General features: G+C 39.8%; 2 protein-coding genes across 5 annotated transcripts in view; one reads left to right on the forward strand and one right to left on the reverse strand.

Annotated features, from left to right (window-relative positions):
- Positions 1-4,966: 4,966 nt before the first annotated feature.
- On the reverse strand, positions 4,967-6,348 carry LOC129729506 (uncharacterized). Its single transcript, XM_055688122.1, has 2 exons — positions 5,819-6,348; positions 4,967-5,739 (listed from the first exon to the last, which is right to left on the reverse strand). Exons 1-2 carry the CDS (start codon positions 6,249-6,251, stop codon positions 5,390-5,392), a joined length of 783 nt encoding a protein of 260 aa, XP_055544097.1. The 5' UTR covers positions 6,252-6,348; the 3' UTR covers positions 4,967-5,389.
- A 1,796-nt stretch (positions 6,349-8,144) lies between these two features.
- The window catches only part of LOC129726822 (NPC intracellular cholesterol transporter 1), a 41,358-nt gene continuing 26,016 nt past the window's right edge, over positions 8,145-23,486 (forward strand). For all 4 annotated transcript variants that reach the window (XM_055683944.1, XM_055683945.1, XM_055683946.1 and 1 more), the window contains exon 1: positions 8,145-8,600. In XM_055683944.1, coding sequence (XP_055539919.1) covers positions 8,538-8,600 — 63 coding nt within the window. In that variant the 5' untranslated portion in view covers positions 8,145-8,537. The remainder of the gene's footprint in view (positions 8,601-23,486) is intronic.

Below are 23,486 nucleotides of genomic sequence, written 5' to 3' on the forward strand. Positions count from 1 at the left end.
GTTACTCTGGTTCAAGAACTATCAACCATCATCGACACAAAGGTTCTTGACCTCGCGGACTCAAAAAGTAGGTTAATCTACTCTAACACTCAGGCTAAACCTAGGACAGCAATTCTGTTGAGCAGAGTAATCAAATACACTCTAATTACAGAATTTATTCAACGTGACGTCGTTGTCATAATAGCGGAACTCTCGACTACCAACGAAAACCAAGACATGGTCATCGCATCCGCTAACTTTCTTGGTGACCTGGACTATATCCATCTCCCGAAGTATGCACATTCGTGTGGTTAACTGGTCCTCGTTCAGGGAAGCGAATGTCCATAGACCACACCAACGATCTATAGCAGTTAAAAAAAGAAGACTGCAGTCTCATCGCCACACCTAGGGAATCACTGCAGGTTCTTATGAACACGCACTTCCCTGGGTCCACGTGTATAACCGAAACACTAACATCGAAGCAACAGAGTCCGAGGATAATACGTACAGCGCTCAAGGTTGTTCACGGAAACTTAAATCAATAGGGCATTAAGTTCCTTTGAACCTATGAAGTCTCCAGGATCAGACGGCATCCCACTCATCTTTATACAAAAAATAAGATAGGGTCATACTGGCTCTCTGTTCCTACATAACCATTGCACGGCCAAGAATGTCTTACGCCGCTCTTGTGTGGTGGCCATAGGTAAATGAAGTGACAGCCCAAGCAAAGATGGCAGTTATTATCGGACACTGCCCTGCTCTTTATCACCTAAAGCAAATCGTTCAAAATCGTTTAAAATCTGTCCACGTGGTATGTGGATGGCCCCTTATCGCAACTGAACCTGGCGGCTTTCGTCCCGAAGAATGCAGTGACCTGCGCACGATACTAGTTAAACTTTTCCTTGACTTTATTCTTTGAATTCAGAAGGTATTCTACTGTGAAGTGGTTATAGGCATCAATAAAGGTACGGAAATTACCAGTGGTGGGACCGCTAACCGAAAATTTAGCGACGCTAATTGCTAAGCCGCTAATCGGAAAATTTAGCTCGATAACCGCTAAACGCTAATCTCACATTCTTGGTGTCCCGAAAATTCATTCTAGGCCTTGAGCTTGTTCTTCAAAATGCTCCTGTGGCTTGTACGATATGTGGAACTCCATTCTAGGGTAAAAAGACTGACTTGCACTTGTGTCGTAAAGAGAAGAACTGTAGACAATTAAGAAAGGAAAAAAAAAACTTCAGACAATTGAACGTTGTTTGAATGAAACGTTCATCTTTCGAAGCAATTTACGTATGCCATCAGCAATTCAGTTTTTCTAATAGTTCTATCGTCGCTTCTCTACAAAGTTTAGCGAATTAGCGATTAGCGTTTCGAAGGTCAAATTTTTAGCGACGCTGATAGTTTCGCTAACCAGCTCAAAAAGTAGCGAAATTGCTAAACCGCTAACTGAATATCAGCGTCGCTAATTAGCGAAATAGCGGGATGGTGCACACCACTGATAATAACATTTCTGGTTCGTCGCTGTTGGTGTGAATGACCCGCACACATCGAAGTGGACAAATTCCAATGACTGGGATGAACGTCTCTCCTTCATATCGTCGAGCGGTTGCCTAGTTTGCTTACCAGCCAGGTACACCTCGCAGATGCTCATGTTTCTCATGTTCGCCTCTCCCAGATGATCCAATCGTCGAGCCCACACTTCGAAACTGTGCTGCTTTGACATCTAAGCGCTCGCTTCTACTGCCTCCGCTGAATTCGAAGACTGATGCCCAGTGAATACAATTGACCCTTTTTTGTCCAACACATATCACTCGATAATTCTTCTCAATGGACACCTTACCTCCGGTAATTTCTAGCATCATTATACCGTCCTCTAGCCGACGGACCGAAAGTGAATTACACTGCAGATCAGGTACGTACAGGTGGACATTAAAAGATAGCGTATCACTTACTTCAATAGTGATACTGCCAATAATATGAAGTGCGGAGTACAGAAAACACCCGGGCAATATAACAATAGATCTAATCTCTGGTCGCAGTGATGAGTCCACGCAGAGAAAAAAAGGGGTACGTACAGCACCTCCTTAATGACGGACAGATACTTCTTCCCATTGATGAACATGTTCATCCGGAACATTCCGGCTAACTTGGTCATGAGCAGCTGACCCGATTTTGCTACCGCAATGTGAACTGTCCTTGTTAGAGGATGCAGGTCTTCGAAAAAAGATTTTACCTTCATCATGTGGTCTGTGGCAACCGAATCCAAGAGCCACTCAGTTCGAATTTGCATCGGATTTTCGCCTTTGAATAATCTTCCCAACAGCCTTCTGATTTTTCTTCCGGTTGTTACCAACATTTTTGTAATCCATACGCTTAGGGCCGCACCGAAGGCTACCTAAGCACATCATATTGGAATTCTTACCCTCAAAAGCTGACTCACTGGAATTTTCTTCTCCGCTGCTCGATGGGTTTTGGTGCGCTCGTTTACTTATTCATCCAAAAACCGTTTTTTATCATGTACTCCAGCGTCAATGGGTCCGGCTGAATCATTTCCAGCGCCATAATTAGTGTTTCGTGAGACTTTGGAAGTGCTAGCACCAGCTGACATACGTCGTCCTCCTCATTTATTTTTACTTAAGCAGCTCGCAGCTGTCGTAGAACCTTCTCAAACTGCAACAAAAAGTTCTGCACGGACTTACAATCTTTCAACTTCAGTGTTTGGAACCGCTTTCTCATAAACAGCTTGCTGGCGATTCCCACACGTTCGAATATGTTCTTCAAACCGCCCCAAACGTCTTTCGCCGTGCTCTTGTCCTTGACGTACTCCAATTGGTCTTCCGCGATTCGGTGGATTAGCAAGTTCTTCTCGAGTTTCTGATTTTTCTCCGTTTTGACGTCCGTAGAGTCATTTGGCATTTTACTCGCATACTCCTCGTTCTCGATGGCTTTCTTCAGACAGTCCAGCAACTCCTTGTCCTCCATTAGCACCTCGATCCTAAACTTCAATTTTAGGCAAAGGTTTTGGTTCATTAATTTCAGAAGTATTTTTTCTAACCTAATGAAAGGCAGAGGCTTATACAAATAGGTCATTGATTTAGGACTAAAGCGGAAGCGATGAAAACTTCCAAGCCGTAACATTGACAAACAACATGTATTGCTACAGCGAACATTGAATTGATACCTAACGGTAAAACGCTACCCGCCGACACGCCATCGAAAGCGGCAGCCTCTTGCGAGTTTAAAACTGGAATTTCGTAAACTTCATTTACAGTGGTGGGCACCATTCCGCTAATTCGCCAATCGCTAATTAGCGACGCTAATATTCAATTAGCGATTTCGCTAATTTTTCAGCTGGTTAGCGAAACTGTTAAGGCTGGATTACACTTTTTGACCAAGCGTCAAATATTTGTCACTTTTTGACAGATAAAAATTTGGTTTAAGATAATTGTTTATCACTCTCCAATTTTTACATGTGGCAAACAAGGACAAACAACAATCATGATGTCAAATAAATTTGACCATTATTTCAGAAGGTCAAATATTTAACCATTGGTCAGGTAAGTACTACAGGCTTTAGCGTCTCTAAAATTTTGGCCTTCGAAACGCTAATCGCTAGTTCGCCAAATTCTGTAGAGAAGCGACAATAGAATTATTTAGAAAAACTGTGAATTGCTGATGGCGTACGTAAATTGCTTCGAAAGATGAACATACTTTACTGCGAAAGTTACTTTTGTCAGTCTTTTTACCCTAGAATGAAGTTCCAGTTATCGTACAAGCCACAGGAGCATTTTGAAGAACAAGCTCAAGGTCTAGATTGAATTTTCGGCACACCAAGAACTTTTGTAAATTGCAATGCGTTTGAAATTATGACAACTTTGCTTCTATTTTTTCGATTCAGATAATAATTGAATTTTTATGAAAATTTTCCTAAAAGTATCAATTATTAATGCAAGATGAATAACTTTTGTTACTTCTCGTTTTCACAAAAACAAGCATGAACTCCGTTTTGTGAACCTCTTATTGTAAATAGCTCTTAAAAGTAATTGTTTTCGTTTGTTTAACCACAAAAGATCAAAGTGGTCCAAATCATACAAAACACGATCAATAAGTATAGCGATATGACTATTTAGCTTAGATTAGCTTGACTGACTGCACATATCAATGGTTGCACTCCGTAATTGATCCGAATCAGTAAAATTGCACAGTGGAGGGGGTTGGGAGTGACCGACCATTCTCATTGTACAAGTTTTGGTGATTCAATACTTTGAAGGATCAATAACGACGCCGGCCAAGTCCTTGCAATCAGGTGGGAAGAGGGAAAGGATGTTAGTGTGACCCTTGCTATTTGGAGACCGTGTTAACCTCTGCATCTCCACAAAGGTCACAGGAAGGAGGTTTTTGTTAGTAGGGGAGGGCTCGTTGGATCAGGATTCACTTTGATAAGTGATGCGATCATACATGTAACTCCTACCCGTCTCTATTTAGCTATTTTCGGTTTATTCTATATTCAGCCGGCTGACTAGAGGAGCACACTTAGCTTATTTATATTTGGTACCGGTTTAGAGCAATAGACAATGCTGCGCGCGAAGTTAGCTCATTACGAAGGCGTATATCGATATGATTATTTACATATTGATAAGTTAGCGATTAGCGTCGCTAAATTTTCGGTTAGCGGTGCCCACCAGCCACCACTGGTTATTAATGATATATGATCAAATGGATAGCTTAAAACCAAAGTAAAGACAAAAAGGTACGAAGGTGGAAGAAAATAGACTGCAGCAGCGACCGTGCGGGAGAACCCGGACAAGATGGAGACTGAATGCATGGCAGACCGAATGGAAGAGTTTGAATGAATGTAACGTGAAATTTATGAGAGATCGAAATAAAGTAGTATAGAAAACCCTATATTTTACTTCGGTAGTGATTACTCTACAAAGTTTCAATAATATACTGTGGGACTAGGGCATATCAAATCAAAACATTTGTTCTGAGAATTGTTGAAAATTACATATATTTCGTTTTATTAGATTAAAATTCTTAGTGCACAATTACTTTATCAAGATTAATAGTACGCCCGTGTAAAACAGAATTTATAAGAGACTAGAATAGTCAGTTGTTTGCGTTATTTCTTTATATTGGCACTACCAGTTATGTATGTATGCTGGTACATATATATTCTATGTAATAAATAGTTCCATTACGCATAGAAAATAAAAATAAATTAAACTAATGGAATGGTTCTGATGGACCAAAATGTTCAGTAATTACTAAAATAAGTTAGCAAATAAATAGGTTAAAAAAAAACAATAATTACAATCGGATAAAAATCCAAAAACAAAAGCGAACATTAAGGTACGGGTTGACTAGTTAATGTTGCATTTCTCGTTTCAGTCTGATCTCACGGGCTGATCTAATGTCTGGCGGCCGCATCCAGCTCGTCAAGTTCCGCTTGCGACACGAGATTGAAAATCTGCATTTTAAGTTCAATTATTTTGCGTGCATTAAACTTGCGAACCGTGCGGGACATCTGGGAGAAAAACACCTCCAGCTCGTCTATGATGGTTTGGTTGTTTGCTGAATGATTGTTGGCGGTACAAGTGGTTGTACTTTCGTTGGCATCCGAAGCTGTGGAAACGGCCGACGAAGCTGGGGGTGCAGCAGGCATCACATCGATGATTTGCTGCTTTGGAAGCATCTGGATGTCACAGGTGAAATCCTCCTCGATGGGATCAAAGAAATCGATGCATTGATTCTCGATTGCTTAGTGAGAGAAAGAACCAAATCGATACCAGATTAGAACATTTGTCTTTAAATCAATTATTTATTAACTGTAGCTTACATACTGATCCCATTTCCGTTCCAACATCGCCACTGAGGTCTAGTTCAAATGGAGCGGAGAATTGGCTCGGTTCAAGGACTACATCGGATTCCTCCCGCCGAATGAATGGATCTAGGAAACTCATTAAATCCGCATAACGGTACGGTGCCAGTGGATTGGCGAGTCTTCGTTGCCGAACGTAGGCCGTTCGAAGGCTTTTCCACTTGTGTTGTATCTGTAGCGATTGCAAGCGGGTTACCTCGTCCGGTTTGATGCCGAGAATTGCACTGGTGATTTTCTTCCACGCAATCGATTTTGTCCTTTTCCGTGTATAATTTTTATCCGTTGGATCGTACAGCAAACGGTTCGCTTCGACCAAACCGATCAACTGCAAAGTTTGCGTCGCACGCAGTCGAAGATCGTTTAGATTTGATTCCGGCAGGGTGGGGTCCATTTAGTAGCACTTTTTTTCGGCCATTGATTGGAGATGTACTCTCTCCAGTCAACTACCCAAGACGAAGCCGTATAGGCGATAAACAAACTATGGTTCTAGAAATGTCAAGAAGGGGTGGTGTCATGAAAATGAACCAAGTGAACTACAAACTATACCGACAGCATTAACGGCGAGCAATGTTGCCATATTATCATGTACACTGTTCGTTCGCTGACTGGGCGGACATTTCAAATGTCATTAAAGTCCAAGAGGGGTTCCGAAGTAATGGTGGCTTGAATCGATATGAGTCTCGGTTTATACAACACAAGAGCAGCTTAGAACGAAATGACGGAGTAAAAAAGAGAAGAGAATAACTAAAGGACAACGCTCTTCGGTAATGGAGAAGTCGCTATACGTGTAGATTCTCCAGCAGCAAGACGCCATCATCCTCGTTACGGCATTACGTAGACCACGTTTTCGGATGGTTGGATTCGGGGTTTCAACGATTGATTAGGGTTGCGTGTCAAGCAAGTTACAGGTGAGAAAGCTTTAGCCAATACAGCAGAATATCTAAGGTTCAAGGATATTTTTCTGCTTTTGAACGAGCATCAACTTGCAGGAAGGAAACTGAATAAGGTGCGCTACGCTACACGTTCATGCCATGCAGCACCCTTGACAGTTCAAATGAATTAAAATTGATGTTCATTGGAACTACCGTTAAACCACGCTCGATCCCTGTATCTTATTACAACTCGAAGAAACCTTGGATGACGCGTGACCTGTTCAAAGCATGGTTCTACAGCGAGTTAGGGCCAGCTGTGAGAGAGTCCTCAAACAAATTCCATTTTACAGCCAAACGCGTTACTATTGTAAGACAGGCACACTACGATGGAGTGTCAACCAATAAATCAGGCGATTATCAACGCAGTCAAAATGCGCTACAGAAGGAAATTGATGGAAACGGCTGGTTAATCGTTTCTATGTGAAATCCAAACCCTTTGAGTAAGAGAGCTTCGTAGCCGTAAGGTTACAGAGTCCGCTTTGATAAGCGAGTGGTCATGGGTTCGAATCTTAGTAGAATCAGGCCATTTGGTTGTCAAAGGACTTTAACATGGGTTCATTCTCAGGCTCTCTACTACATACCCTTCCTTCAAGCTGAATTCTATAGTACCCTTGCTGACTTTCATCCTAACAAAAAAGTCCCTCTTATAATAAAACTGTTCTGAGTAACGTATAATAGTTCTCTTCAGGGAATTGTAATTATGACGCGGTCTTGGCTGGAGGAACGAGGTTTCGATACGACTCCTTCCTCTTGACAAAAATACAAGTCCTACTTATAATAAACCTGACCAGAGGTGAAGCATTGAGTGCCTCTTCAGGAAATTGTGATTGTGACGCGGTGTTGGTAGGAGGAATAAACCTGGCCAGAGAGGAACGTTAGGTGTAGCCTCAGTTCAGGCAATTGTAATTTGGCGATATTGGTAGGATAGAAAAGAGGCTCGGTATAGTAGAGCAGTAAGCTTGAAATGTAAGGGTAAACTCTCACACACAAGCACGGATATAAATAAAAAAAAGGCGTATCATTCACTCCAATAGTGATACTGCCAATAATATGAAGTGCGGAGTACAGAAAACACCTGGGCAATATCACAATAGATCAAAATGTCTCTGGTCGCAGTGATGAGTCCACACAGAGAAAAAAAAACCCTTTGAGTCAAATCAGTACGAAGCACGATACACCCGTCTACTGACCGCCTCTATTATTCGTAGGGAACCTATACATATGTATAGGTTCCCTAATTATTCGTGGTAATCTATGCTGTAAGTTTTTTCCGGCAACACTGCATACGAGTGCTTCACTCGCTTCACTTCGCCTGCAGGCTGCAGCAGTGAGAAATCGTTCGTAGTTGCGCTTCAGTTCAGCATCAGTTTCTTTTCAGGTTTCGCGAAGTGCGGTTGAACGTTGGAGTGTGTCAGTTTCTCGCGGATTGTGTGAACAGGGGAAAATAGTTATGTGCTAAGTGGTGCAACAAGAGAAAATACTTTCCAAGTAGCCAAACGAAAATATCGTTTGGCGGCTGCCAACAAATCCCCTTGGTTTGACTTTTGTGTTTGGAAAAACTTCGCAATAGTTGAGTTTTTCCCGATTTTTTTTTTGGTTTCTCCAATGTGAGAATTGCTTTGTTGAAAATATTGTAAAGCAGTTGTGCAAATTGTGTGTGTGTCCCTCGTCGAGGGCTTGTGGCAGTGATTTGTTATCCATTTAGTTGCTTATATCGCATCCTAAGTGAAATTACTAGTATCAAAATGTCCTGCTGTGGAAAGGCATCCGTTTTCGTCATATATCTGATACTTGGATTATCGCAATTGGTAAGAAAATATTGTGCTGTCTACAGTCATTTCGATTTTCTTCCTTGGAGTTTACTCGTGGATATGGGAGTCGTCACCTGAAGGAAACACACACATACTCATATCCATGAGTAAACGCTGCGCCGTACAACCACAACCACACTGAGCTGTCAGTCCCACAACGGAATCGTTTGCTTGCCTTAACGGACTAATGTTTGTAAACACGTACACCTTTCTTTTTTGTGCTGCAAGCAGAGTTGCCAATGTTCCAGTTTAAACTGGATTCTTCCAGTTTTTTTTTTTTCAAGTGATCCAGTCAAACAGTTTAATCCCGAAATCTTCCAGTTTTTTTTTGTATATTTGCCAGTTTTATCCAGATTTTTTGGACACTCAAGCTCCGACTGGTTTGGAAATATTTTTAGAACGTAAATTTTGTGGATTGATAAGTCTTTGTAGCAATTCTTAACAACATTTTCAGTATTGTATCTTCTCGCATGAAACACGACCAAATTAAGGATTGTATTGCATGGTTGAGATAAAAAGACGAGTAAGTTCAGTAAGACGAGTCAGTTATTCTAAAACTAACAAATAGATTTTATCAGATTATGAAGAAAAGAAATAATTGCAATTACATAAAAATAAAAACAATCCACCTCAAAAATATTATATGCAGGCGGCATTCTTCAAATTGATTCCAGTTGCATAGCTGATTTGATTGTTCGTATTTACTGTTGTAACGTAAGAAAACGTTGCATCAATTCTTTTGTTAAAAGTTATAGTAAACGATAAAAGCTTTATTTTCTTGGATTTGTGATAAACTGGTTGCGCAATTTCAAATTTTGCTCCTGTAAATGAAAATTTTCAGCCTACAGTTCAGTCTACTATTTCAACTAAATGTAAGCCCGGAGTTGCTGTATTTAAAACTTATATTGTATTCACTAACCCTCATAAAGAAGCTCTCTCACAATTTATTTTTTCAGTATTTTGTAAATTTTTTTGGAATCCAGTTTTTTCCAGTTTTTTCTTCAGCATTCTTCCAGTTCAAATTAAATTTTTATTGGCAACTCTGGCTGCAAGTATATAGTCTGGTGGTGCGGCGGCTGACGTCACGAATCAATTGTGTTGCATTAATAATTGAAAGATGATTATTTCGGTTTTTGTCTGAAAATGAAACAATACTTAGCACAGATTTTGATTTCAAAATTAAACTAACATGCAAAAAGAACCCGGTTGTCGGTTAATTCAGAACTGAATTATTTTACGCACTGCGATCCGTAACTGGTTAGCCTTGAAATTCCTTACTTGCTGATCGAGTTGCGTCGAGTTTTCACTGTGTTTTGTTGGATTATGATTTCTCTCAGGAACTGACCAGTTTAACATACCATCGCGTAGAAGCTTTATCAGCAACATTTGCTAACTGCGAAACGCGGGGTTGTTTACAAAATGGAAATGATTCTAAGAATATTTGAGCTGACACTCCCTTTCGATCACCATATCACTAATAATTCAAAGGAATGACCAACGCAATCAATGAATTCACGGTTAAAAGTTAACTGCTTATTATAGCGATGACGCATTCGTCAATATTTGTGAAGAAAATATTATTTGTTCAAAACTCGTTCGTTAAAAAACTGACTGAATCAGTATAAAAACTGTTTAAAAATGCTGCCCTAGTTTGTAATACAACTGGCCAAAATGACAAATATCAGATTAAATCGAACGGCCGATTAGCTTATATGGTCGATCCACACAAAGCCGATGATAGTCGACAATAGTTTTTGCCGTTCGGCTTGGATGAAAGGTTGAAAATAACTCGATTTAATCTCACAAAACAAATATTTTTCTGAGAATTCGAAATGCGATGTCTCTGTTTTAATAATTAAATCTACCAACCTTTGTGTCAGCTCGAAAGCCAGTATTCGTGTGGTTTCATGAGTCGTAGATTTTGTTGAAAATGAGTTCTTCCGAATCAATATGAATTCTTAATTAGTCAATAAAGAAGCCAGATTGGAAAATTTCTAGCTATAAATATCGAAAGATTTCAGTTGATAGCGAGAAATTCACTGTACCATGTATGTTCCTCCACTCATACAACACCAAACGAGATTTAAAACGCATGTTCTTCTGATTGTTGTCCAGATCGCTCATTTGTATGAATAATAGGGTGGGTAAAAATGATCGATTTTCCAGAACCAAGTTTTTTTGGTTCCTTTTGGGGTCCCAAACAACCCTAAACTTACCTGAAGTCGATTGGTTTTGTCTCCGCTTGGCGCATTGCATTTCAAATTTGTATGAAAATTCATATGGGAAAACCTACTTTTTTGCATTTACCTTTCTCAAGAGCTCAATAATGGTCTGATAATGCACTACATTATGTTAATGTATAGTATTTTAGATGCCTAACAACTTTGCAGAAGATACTGAAGAGCTAGGATGTCCCTGAGAAGAGCTACAGCTGTTCAAAGTTGAGCATGTCGATTTAAATGCAGAAAACCTTGTTTTCTGCCAACATTACCAATGTACTGGCGCCAGTAGGATTCCCATCAGAAGTAACCTGTCGAAACGAGTTTATACACTCAGCTGGACCAAGCAAACAAATCTAGGTCATTATTCTAGGCGTAAATAGAATCTACAACGTGTTTCAGAGGTTACTTCAAATGGAAATCGGACTGACGCCGGTACACTGGCAGTGTTGGCAGAAAACATGATTTGCAACATAAATTTCGACATACTCAACTTTGAACAGCTCTAGTATTTTTTTGGCACACCCTTGCTCTTTAGTGTCTTCGGACAAGTTGTTAGGCATCAAAAAACCTATTATTTGAAGTCATGAAACGTATGGTTTAAGCCGTATTGAGCTCTTTAGAATGGAAAATGCAAAAAAGTTGGTTTTTCCATACAAATCTTCATATAAATTTGAAATGAAATGCGCCAAGCGGAGGCGAAACCAATCGACTTCCAATAAATTCAGGATTGTTTGGGGCCCCAAATAGAACAAAAAAAACTTGGTTCTGGCTTTCTGCTATCAAATTTCGTTTTTTCCATATAACGACTCCCCACCCTAATGAATAATAGAAAGAAAAAAAGGTTGTTGAACGTTTTTCCCCATTCGTAAGCATAGATAAGAGAGTCTAATGCTTGTTTATGTGGAACTGTGGAACCGCTAGTTTTTATTATTTCTAAATCGACTTTCTGTGAAAACCAAACTGTCGAGAAATTTAAGCTTTTGATAGGTCTCCTCTCTCATCTGTTCGAAAAATACGTAATTTCTGCTCGTCAGTTGAAGAAATACGCTTTTTACGATTCTTTTTCGACTATGTTATAACACAAACAAATTCTAGTAGATATGACACTTTTTTGCTCTATCTTAAAATTTGAGCAATTTAATTCAGTTTATAAAACTAGATTTATATATCATGAATCCTGATAAATTATCGCATTTTTTTGCTTGTTTCCGAAATAATTGCGTTGACCATGATTCTGAGGAGAAAGTAACGCCAGCAGGAGGACAGAGATCGTGAAGAGCTGGAGCAATTGTTTCGGGCTAATGACACGCGCAAGTTTTACGATGAAGGTAGACCAATAAGGGCTATGCCACACACCGAGTCCAGATATGTTAAGGAAGGAGGAGGGAAACTTGATCACAAGTGAGCGCGGCGTCGGTGGAAGCAGTTTCTCGAAAAACACCCCAATAGCGGAGCAACGGAAGGAGGCAAAAGGTGAGTCAACCTCGGAGTGCCAACAAACGATAACAGTGTCCCAGTTCCCGATATCGTGGAGATCAAAAGGGGAAATTGAGTCACTAAAGAACAATCGAGGCACTAGCAACGGCACTCCACTGTGTAATTTCCAGGATTTTGGAGAAAGAGGACAAAGAAATGGATGGGAAGAGTTGTAAGTCCCATCTAGAAAAAGGCGATCGGATACACTGCAGCAATGGCATAACGTTGATCAACACCGCCTGCAAAGTCCTCTCCCAGATTCTGTTCCGCCGTCTTTCTCCCCTAGCAAAAGGTTTCGCGGGGCAGTAACAAGCGGGTTCCACGCAACCACGCACTACTATGGATAAAACCTTCACTCTCCGGCAGATCCATCTTCTCCGGGACAAAAAGCGCCGTCTGGGAGAGCTGGAGTGTGAGAAAATGGAACAACTGTATCGTTCTTAAGAAACACGTAGATTCTATCAGAAATTTAAGGCATCCCACGCAGACTGTGACGTGAGCTGCAATATGTCGGTATAAAGATGGAGGAATCATGACGGATTACCGGGATGTGTTAACAAGCGGAAGCAGCACTACAATGATGAGGTGGCGCAGAGGCAGAAGACAGGACAGAAAACGGTAGGATGAACGTCTTCGTCAGCACAGCGGATGAGGGAGACATACCGCCCCACACGATAAGTGAAATTGAGAATGCTTTCAAGCAACTCAAAAACAACAAATCAGCTGGAAAGCTCCCAGCGGAGCTTATAAAGCTGGGCCCGGCTAAGTTGGCTTCCTGTCTAATTTCGTCAGTATCTGGGATATAGAACAGCTATCGGGGGAGTGGTAGAAGGGGGTAAAATGTTTAATATACAAGAAGAGCGACAAGTTAGAATGTGAGATCACGATTCTCAACGCAGCCTACAAAATGCTCTTTCAGATCTAGCGAACCTATACATTAGAGAAATGACAAGACACTCACCGTTAAGGCAACTGTCAACATCAAAACGGATAACGGCAATGCAAAATTATACAGATCGCCCGTTTTGATGTTGACAGCTGCCTTAACGGTGAGTGTCTCGGCGTCTCTCTGGTGTATAGGCTGACTATTCAGATCACCTTTTACCGTCTCTCGCCGTTAGCAGGAAGGTTTGTGAGAAGCAGTGTTATGAAAATGAATGCAAGAAAATGACAGCAAATTTTTAATTGATCCGGCTCTCATTGTATTGCACAGCTCTCTCTGTTCCCCACACGTTCGGTAAACAGTCCGACAGCAACTGACGACAGCACACATGCAACTCCTAACGGGCTGTTAGTTTTTATCTCCTTATGTCTGTTGGTTGTTCCAAGCAGGGTTGCCACATTTATATCTGTATTTTTCTTTGAAAATATCTGTATATCTGTATCTCGGGCCAAAAAATCTGTATTAAAAATCTGTATCAAGCAAACTCAGAATCTTGGATGGAAAAAATTTACTTGCAGAACATATTTAAACATATTCATTCTTCTCTACGTGATGTTCATACAGGTTTTTGTTAAATTTATTTTTTAAGGCTTTCGTTAATTTAATATTAATATCTCCTCCTTGGTCTGCAAGAGCGAACCTATACATTAGAGAAATGACAAGACACTCACCGTTAAGGCAACTGTCAACATCAAAACGGGCGAGCTGTATTATTTTGCATTGCCGTTATCCGTTTTGATGTTGACAGTTGCCTTAACGGTGAGTGTCTTGTCATTTCTCTAATGTATAGGTTCGCTAGTCTGCAACGTAGCTTTCAGCTTTTGAAATTGAGCTCATTAGCTTAGGGGCCATGCAATTTCTGGTTTCAACTATATATTAAAAGTATGCGTTCTAAACAAGCTGAAGAGTTTGGATTTATATAAAAAAAATCTCACAAATGATCTGTAATAGTAACTTGAAATTACCATCCCGCCTAATGGTGTTCAACAGCTCAGGCCAAGTAAGGTCATTTGTTTCAATGAATCTTCCGGTCAAAAAGTTTTTTTCAAGCGTGCGAAATTCGTTAGACAGCCCTTGTCAGTCAGTTATTGTTACGAATTTTGGGAATTGTCGCATCATTTAAATTTTCCAATTCCACGAACGATTTAAGGTTACTTAAAGCTGCCATTTTAACAACAGGATCAGTGAAATCGCACCTCTTTGCGATTGGTTTTACGAATTTTAAATAAAAATCCTGACAAATATTTCGAAACGTTCGTTTTCGGGCTTCGTTGAAGTCACATTCCATTTTTTCTTCATCGATACCTACCTAATCCTGATGTTTTTTTTACAAAACTTTGAAAATCGAATCGAATTTTACTTTTGAAATTGATTTCAGTTCGTTGGTATAACAAAATCTGTTAAATATGTATTTTTGGCAATATTCTGTAATTCTGTAATACAGATTCTGTTTTGCTTTTTCAGTTCAAAAATCTGTAAGATACAGAAAAATCTGTATATGGCATAACGTTGATCAACACCGCCGGTAAATGACAGCCTATAATCTTCTGACACCCTTCAGCACGAATCCGAGCGGGATGTCAGGTGATTATGATACACGACAGTAAGGCCGATGAAAGAATGAAAGAGAGATGGTGCGAAGCACGTTTTTTCTTACGTGTGGAATAATATCAACAATGGAAACGGTTTGCTTTGTATTCAATATGCCACCGGCCTGTGAAAAAGGAGAAACGAAAAAATTCGAGTCGATGACAGCCGCAGCTGATCAGCAGACTGTCACACTGAGCAAACTAGGCTGTCATGTCCGAAAGAACAAAATACATGCGCAAGAATGAGTCGTACGCAACACAAGACAGTTTCTTTGCCTTGTGTAAGCTGTAGCTGTATGTGAGCTCTCATGAACAGCTCATGCATGAGGCTGTTAGAGTGAAAAGAGAGAAAAGTCGTCAGTATAATGTCGCTCTACAGTCATTCTAAGCTTGGTGAGAAGTTATCTTGCCAAGTCCGGGGACACTCGAATCCCTTTGAGCTGGATGTTTGGATTAGTCTGGATATTAATGTCCATTTGATTTTTTGCAATAATAAAACTTTCTTAAAACTATTAATTATCAAGCAAACTTTGTCGATGCTCCCAGAAGTCGTTCAGTGCTGTCAGTGCTCTCTACTATTCGAGCGAATTGCACACACAACAGAATTTCAATTTCCTCCATCGTTGTCATTCATTTTATGCTTTTCCCAATACTGAACGAAGAACGGGTAGTCCTTGAACTGGTCGGAAACGTTGATTTCAGCACACATACACGTAGACCAACGCGTGCTGATACGGATATGACGACGATGATGCCATGAAGCCATATATGCGTGCATGACCAATATGAGATTAGCATCATTGCCTACTTCGTCGTTTCGTTCTGTTTCCAGAGGTAGCCGTATGCTATCGTTCCCTTGAAAGTCAATCAATCATTCGATATGTAAAGGAACAGTATATGCAACAGTTGGAGGTCGTACGCTTTATTTTAAGGAATCTATCGTTGCAGTGATTTATCAGCTTTCACAGAAATGAAATAATCGGGTGAGTTTTTTTTGGTCAGCTGTTTCTTTTTAGATCGCATGAATAATGGAGATAAGCTGGAAAGAATTAGAAAGTAACACATTCCGGATGTAGAATTCGTTTAGAAAAAGAATTATTTTCGGTATTACCGATTTCATATTGAAACATGGTGAATTGATGGTTTCCGGATTGCTAATTGTAACGCCGCAGGCGGAACATTAAAACGAAAAAGCTGCATTAAGATAGCTTATCGGAATCACCTTTTAATTGTTTTAATTGACGTCGCCAATTTGCTTAATTGCTAGCTAAACCTATGTGACCACTCGTGTATGTGTGTGTGTGGAAAGGGTACAAGGTTGCGGCGCCTGCTCCATAATCCATTTAGTCTAAATGAAAAACGATGTTCCAACACATAGTAATAAACAACGATTTTCTCTTTTCCTTCCAGGTATGTTTGAAAAGTCGGCTAGAACTGGATTTTCGCTCTGATTTTATCATGATTGGACTGGATTTTAGGTGATAACTGTGATTTTAGCAAATTACACCGGGTAGCGTTTCCCCTGATTGAATTTTAGTAACTTGTTGTTATTGTCCCTTACCATGTAATCGTCCAGTAACGAAACTTCATCTTCAACGCGATTGACAGGAATCTGCTACAGTGCAAAAAACAATGACGTCATCGTCACCGGTATCATAAAAAAGTAATTTGTGTGCATTTTTTTGCTACACTGGTCGCGTGGTGGAGTTGTTTTGCTTGGCTGGCAATTCCACGGTTACCAGTTTATCTGTGGAAAGCTAAGGTAGAGGAAGAGCGGTTTGCACTGATTTTTCCTTCTACAGAGGTTGACCGGTTCAGCGTTCGACGTAAGGCGCAGCCGCTGAAACTGATGGCCGTATGAGGGTTTTTTCTTCCTACAACCTGCATTTGTCGCTGTGTCATGCCATTCGCTGCCGGTCGTAAGTGTTGAAGAGCTACACACCAGCACGCTAGCGTTGTTATTTATTGATTGTGAAATCGTCCTCGCGGGATGGTCTTCGTTACAAAGCAACATGTGCATAGCTCGTGAGGCTCCATTAGTCCTTTTTTAAAAATTGTATATTTTTCGCTTTTGTATGTAGAGCTTTATTTTGCGCACTATGTACTACTACCTAACTTTTCTGGTAATGCTTTTTCTCCGGAACGGTAGTTATCCGACTTGCATCTAGAAACCATGAAAAAAATCACTTCTATTTGTCTACGCATTACTTGCGTGTGAGTAAGCATGAAGCAGCAACTATTCTCAAATGCTTGTATCTTGAAGCGAGGCGTGAGGAACGTGAAATATTGGCAACCAGTCATAGCAAAGAGGGTTTTTTGCCTGAGCATTAATGTTTCTGTTGGGTTTGCGTACACAATCCGAGCCGTACATTGACACCGATTTGTGTGATAACGCATTACTTTTCGACTCGATCGATCGTTCGATCCAATGCACCTTACTCGAATCGCTTGTTTCGAGAAATTTCCGACGGGCCGTATGCGATCGACAAACCACCACCTCCACCTGACTGTTTAAAGAAATCAATTACATCAAGCATTGCTACGCATATCCATGATGATATATCCGCACGTACGGCTTTGTTTTGGAATTTGGTGTCAGGGACGGATATTCATGTTCGAATAGGTGCACCGTAGCTCAATTCAGGTTTGAGAAATTTGAATCATTGACGCAAATGCGGCTTTTTTTTAATTATGCATAGTCCTCCAATTTTGAAGACTTGAAATTCTACTTGTCTTGCATGCGTACACATTATGTGAAAATAGTATTTTGAGTTAAGAAAAATTTTCCACCCATAGATAATCCTACCGAATACGTGTGTAATTCTACCGAATTCGTGTGTATAGTTTCATTCAACTCGCAACTATTCCAAATTGATCGATTGCTCAATGGGCGTGGATTTACTCTCTACCAGCGATGCCAACATTTTTTTATAAAATGCTGGAAGAATTCAAAATAAAAAACTGGAGAAAACTGGATATATAAATTTGATGCTTTTACATAAATTTATTTGATTTTCGGTTCAAAAATGCTGCACCGTATTATTGCATGTAACCAATAAGGCTGAAAGAAAATTGTTTACACATGGAGATTATAGTCACTGGCGTACTTGAAATTGAGTAGATTTCGAATAAAATTTTACAACCGAGGCGCATGAATGCACAAAATACTGAAAAGACCATACATGTAATGGGAATGAGTTCAAAAAATGTGGTGATGAACAGAAAACTCGATAAAACTGGAACAATTTTCAAAAAACTGGAAATATTTACCCTTCAGCTGTTTCGCTGACGATCTTCAAAAAAACTGGAGATAACCAGGAAAAACTGGAGGGTTGGCAACGCTGCTCTTTACAGTAAATATCTTATGCACTTTGTGTGTTCACATGCACATTTTATAAGCTGAAATTGTATTATAGTAAACATCGATCGACCCAAATTTGCATCCACCGATCGTAAAAGTTTTACTGCCAATACGACGATACACTGCATTAATTAATGACTGCATTATTGGTTTCCATTCTTCACTTTGAATATGTCTCCATGTGATGCTGATTCAAATCACTAATCTTATTATATGTTATTTAAGTGACTCCTGGTGATGGTTGGGTCAAATTGTAATCCCCCTTATTTTATGCTTGCGCAAAACATAAAAACAACAGGGTTGTAAACAAATGAAAAAGAGCTTAAATCCAGTTTTATTTTTGCAAAATGATCCAGCTTATGTTACTATGGGGAATGTATGCATGACAAAACTGGATATAGCTTCATTGTTTTCCTATACTACACCAAGGACTTCTTGTGGCCACATTTCGTGTTGCAATTCGTGCATGATTTACGCGCGTGCTGGTTGCGTTAAAGCGACCTATTATACCTGCTTGTGTCCGGCGAGAATACACTACTAGGGTTTGGGTATTCTCGCCGGACACAAGCACATTTTACATTTTGAATTCATAAAAAAAACAGTTCTCAGAGTTGCTCGATTCTTGATTTTTTTTGGTAATTCGAAATGTTAATTTACGCTGCCACCCTAGTGTCTACGATGTAGTGATTTGCATTATCGATCCATGCTAACCAGATGAGACTGGTTACAACCATGCACAGGATATTAATTCGCCACACATTCTTCCTTCAAATTCATTTTTAAGAGTTAATAGCTTGTGAGAAATTTTGCCGAAAGCATATTAAATCGACAATTACTTAACTATTCTAGAAAGCGCTGCATATTCCAGAACGATAACTGTTGTTCTACACAGTTCCACTCCAAGGTAAAGGCCGGAGAAAATTTGTTCGTACTTGACGGGACATGGTAACGCGGCCAGCCTTTCCCAGCTCGGAACAAGTGTAATTTCGCCGGCATCAACCTTTCGATGCATTTTATCCCTACCGCGAATAATCCCGCGCCATCGCTGTTATTTAGGTTAATGTCGTTCTTTCCCTCCCATTGCGACTATCCAGCTGTTCGATGGAGAGATTTTTTTTAAAGATGAATTTAAAATATCCTTGCTTGCGATAGCCGAATACCCTGGGGAGTTTTGACCTATTTTCATCCCAATTTACTTGTGTTTTTATCCACCAGCGGAACCGGCCTCCATTGGTTACACACTACCGTTAGAAACAGATAGTGGGCCAGGGTTTTTCTTCGTGACGTCACTGTCGCCGATGCCGCCGGTCGCCACTCAGTCGCCTAGTCGAGGCTGACTTCGAGTGAGAAAATTACAACCTAATGGGATTTTATTATCGCATTTGGAATTGCGTTTCGAGGCATTAAGGGTGTGCAGCAAAATTGATGTTTATTGAATTTACTCTTTTACTTCGTAACCTATAACTTTTATACAGGTTTAATATAAAAGCAAATCAATTATCTTTAATCTTTATTTATGTTTGCTGGACATTATGTTTGCTGAACATCGGCTTAGAAAATCAACTTGCGCCGCTATTTTTATAACAATCGATATGAAACACTCGGCAGATGAAAAAAAACACGTTTTGTTTATCGACATATCACTCACGATAAGCATCTGAACGACAGTCGCTCCATTTTATCTTTCCTCAACCAAAGTCAGAACAAACCGCGCTTGTTTATCCGCTCCGAAAAGTTCATGAACAAGGACTCGCATGCAATCAAACTTGGCAGCCAACGGGGCTCCCCTGATGAAAACTGTACTTTTGTTCGGTTGCACGCAAATTTGTGTCGACCCGGTGAAGGTAACCGATTCGCCATGGGAATATGTACATATTACGCCGCAGAATCATTAGGACACGACCCCAGAGGGCTTTGTTTCAATTACTGTCCCGTGTTTTGGTGCGCTTCCTGTTATAGCGTGACCGTTATAGGGAAATGAAGAAAAAAAAGGTACAAAATCAACACGGCCGTTGTTTGACGAGACCATTTCCACTCAACACATGCCACGGCAGGTTGGTGGATTAGGTGCTTAAAACAAACGGACTCGATTAAGAGTTCATTTTGGTCGGAGGTCGTTGGAGCACTTTGAATATGCGTCGTTTAAGTTTTATTTCAGATGAAAATAATGTTGGAAATGATTCTAGGCTTCGAAATGGATCTTGAGTTATGCATACGTCGCGTGGTTCATTACGTCATATATGGGCAAACGTAAAAACCTGGAAAATCAGGGAACTTCATTTTTCGATCAGAGAAATTAAGGAACAGGGTGGCCACTCTACCGGGAAAAACGGGAAAAGCGGGAAAAAGCCGGGAATTTCAAATCACCGGGAAAAATACGGGAAAACCGGGAAATTAGGTTTCACGCCGGGAAAATCATCCTCCTTCATGTCTGCCGTTTCATTTGTTCAGCAGTTTCTGAGGAAATGTCAACATGAAAACCTGATTCTGCCGGTTAGGGGAGAGCTGGTTGTTGGTTTCAACCAAAGTCGACAGCGGCTTCGCAGCAAGATCTGCGTCAAATAAAATCAGACTTGGTCAGGTGGATAAATTTACTGTTTCGTAACATATATTGTCAGATTTTCAAAGAAGTCAAAAGTAATCAGCATCGCGGGAGGCGTATTGGAACTTCTTGTGAATAGTGTTCGACATCGCATCGGGTAGAATCCGATCAAAAGTCAGATAGGTCCGGAAACTTAGAGTCTCGATTTTATTTCGAACCGGACCGGAACGGAGCTACCCGGTTTGTAGTTCTCGTTTTTTATATGGTTTTAATCACAAGCAACACATTTATATTGCGGATCATTTTTTTGCATTCGCAAGTGACATACTTTACTTTACTGTCATGTTGCGGAAACTAGGTCAATATCTGCTGAAATCTCGTTAATAATATCAATAATCAAGACTCTGTAATTTTCAACATTCTCCACAGCAGCTTTTCGCAGAAAAAAAATAGTTTTTTTATTCTGTGTTCGACCTTTTGACTTTTGACTTTGGATTTTGTTGGGGAAGAGAGTCAGTTAAATTTATTTTACGGACCATGAGAGCCCAGGATTGAAGTTTTTCGAAACAAAAAAATTGTTTTGAAAGAACAGATCCCAACGTTTCATGCATTTTGCAAAACGTATCTTGACAGTTTCATGTGAAATTTTCATCGGTCACTCTGAGGCTCTTCTTCCCAAAGTCTTCTTGAAATTTTGCCTGAGGACATTTTTCGAGAAGACAAAACCTCAATATCCCAACTCTTAAATTTATCCCATGCATTTCATTTGAATCCTGATACAGAAGCACTGCAAGCTCGAGAGTAGGTTGACAGAGAAAGTAGCAGAAGGAAGCAAGAAAGCGCGAGAAGGCGAAGATTGTCAACGATTTGGTGATAAAGAGGGCGAAAATTGTGCAGCAGATCACTATGAAGGTACTCGCTAACGTCGACTAACAGCTAAAAACGATGAAAGAGAAATGTTTTTCATAGTTTTGTAACACTATTTTTGCAAGGCATAAATGAGTATGTGAAAATTATTTTTTTTCTTAAATGTTTTAAAAATAAAACACCGAGAAAATTTTTTAAATATCATCGGGAAAACAGGGAAATCGAAAATTGATTTTGAATGGCCACCCTGGCCTTTCGTTTCAATATCTACTATACCGAGCCTCTTTCTATCCTACCAATGCCGCCAAATTACAATTCCCTGGAGTGAGACTACATCTAACGTTCCTCTCTGGCCAGGTTACTTCTAAAAGTGGACTTATTATGTCAAGCGGGAGGAGCCTTATCGAAAACTCGTTCCTCGTGTCAATATCGCCAATCCCAATTCCCTGAAGAGGATAAATATTCCTGAGATCAGTTTTATTATAAGGGGGACTTATTTTGTCAAGGGAAAGAAGTCTTATCGAAACCTCGTTCTTCCTACCAACACCACGTCACAATCACAATTCACTTAATGCTACAGCTCTGATCAGTTTTATTATAAATAGAACTCACATTTTGTCAAGAGGAAGGAGTCTTATCGAAACCTCGTTCCTTCAACCAAAACCACGCCATAATTACAATTCCCTGAAGAGAATTTTTTAAGGAGGACTTACTTTTGTTAGGATGAAAATCACAGGTGACAGGGGTACTATAGAATTCAGCTTGAACGATGGGTATTTAAAGGGGAACCTGCGAATGAACCCTTGTTGAAGTGCTTTGACAACCAAATGGCCTGATTTTATTAAGATTCGAGCCCACGACAGTGTTATTTTTTTTAATTCGCTCTCTCCTTAATCTTTTATCTTCTTTATCTCTTATTCTAAGACCGAAAACATGCCGTGGGTTAATGTACAGCCCTAAGTAGAGCTGTACATTAACCTGCGGCAGGGCGAATCGTCTCCGCAGCGCAGGACGCGCCAGTATGTTTTTGGCCCTACGCAGATATATTTGCATGAAATATTCAACTATTGATTCTGGAAAAAAATAATACACTAAGGTTTGTATGGGACCACGAGAAAATAGACTTTGGAGTTGGAAATAACGAACAAAACCATCCCAAAATGTTAAAACCTTATGATAGTGGTCAGTATGAAGCCAAAAATTTTAATTTTTCAGTATCGACACACCACAAATTGTGATTTTTTAAAACGTGATTGAAATGAGATCGATATGTTGTACCGTTTTCGAGTACTGGAGTAAAAACTAACGCATAAAAAGACCTCAGTGTAACTCAATCGGAAGAAGAAAAAAAGCACTTCCTCAAAGAAAATCTGACTCTACTACCGATAACTGGAGAAATAGTGATAAAAATTGAACAAATATCTCTTACATTAAAAAGATAACTAAGCATAAAGCAGGTTTAGGAATATATCAAGTTGAACAAAATATAAAATATTTTTCGTATTTCAGCCGGTCAATAATTATTACATACAGCAAAAACATTTGAAGCAAAAGTAAGAAAAGTAAAAGCAACCATTTTCAAATACTGTTGAAATCGATTAAAAGCTTCATGCGTGATGTCCTCGTAACTGGAAACACAAAGTCAGTCAGACCTTTTTGTCTTAAAATCATTTACAGTTGTTAAAATTCGTAATCGATTTTTTCAATAGTTCTGCTGTTTAAATTCAAAAAAGTCAGTGGAACATATATCTTTCCTGACATTTCTTATCAAAAGAAAAAAATAATATTCATACCCCTAAAACACCCTATTGGAACTAACGGGTCGCTAGTAGCGGGACTAGATTCATGTCACGTTTTTTGCCACACGCGCTAGAGAGAGATAA

This window comes from Wyeomyia smithii, chromosome 3 (assembly GCF_029784165.1).
Source record: "Wyeomyia smithii strain HCP4-BCI-WySm-NY-G18 chromosome 3, ASM2978416v1, whole genome shotgun sequence".
Taxonomy (NCBI): Eukaryota; Metazoa; Arthropoda; class Insecta; order Diptera; family Culicidae; genus Wyeomyia; species Wyeomyia smithii.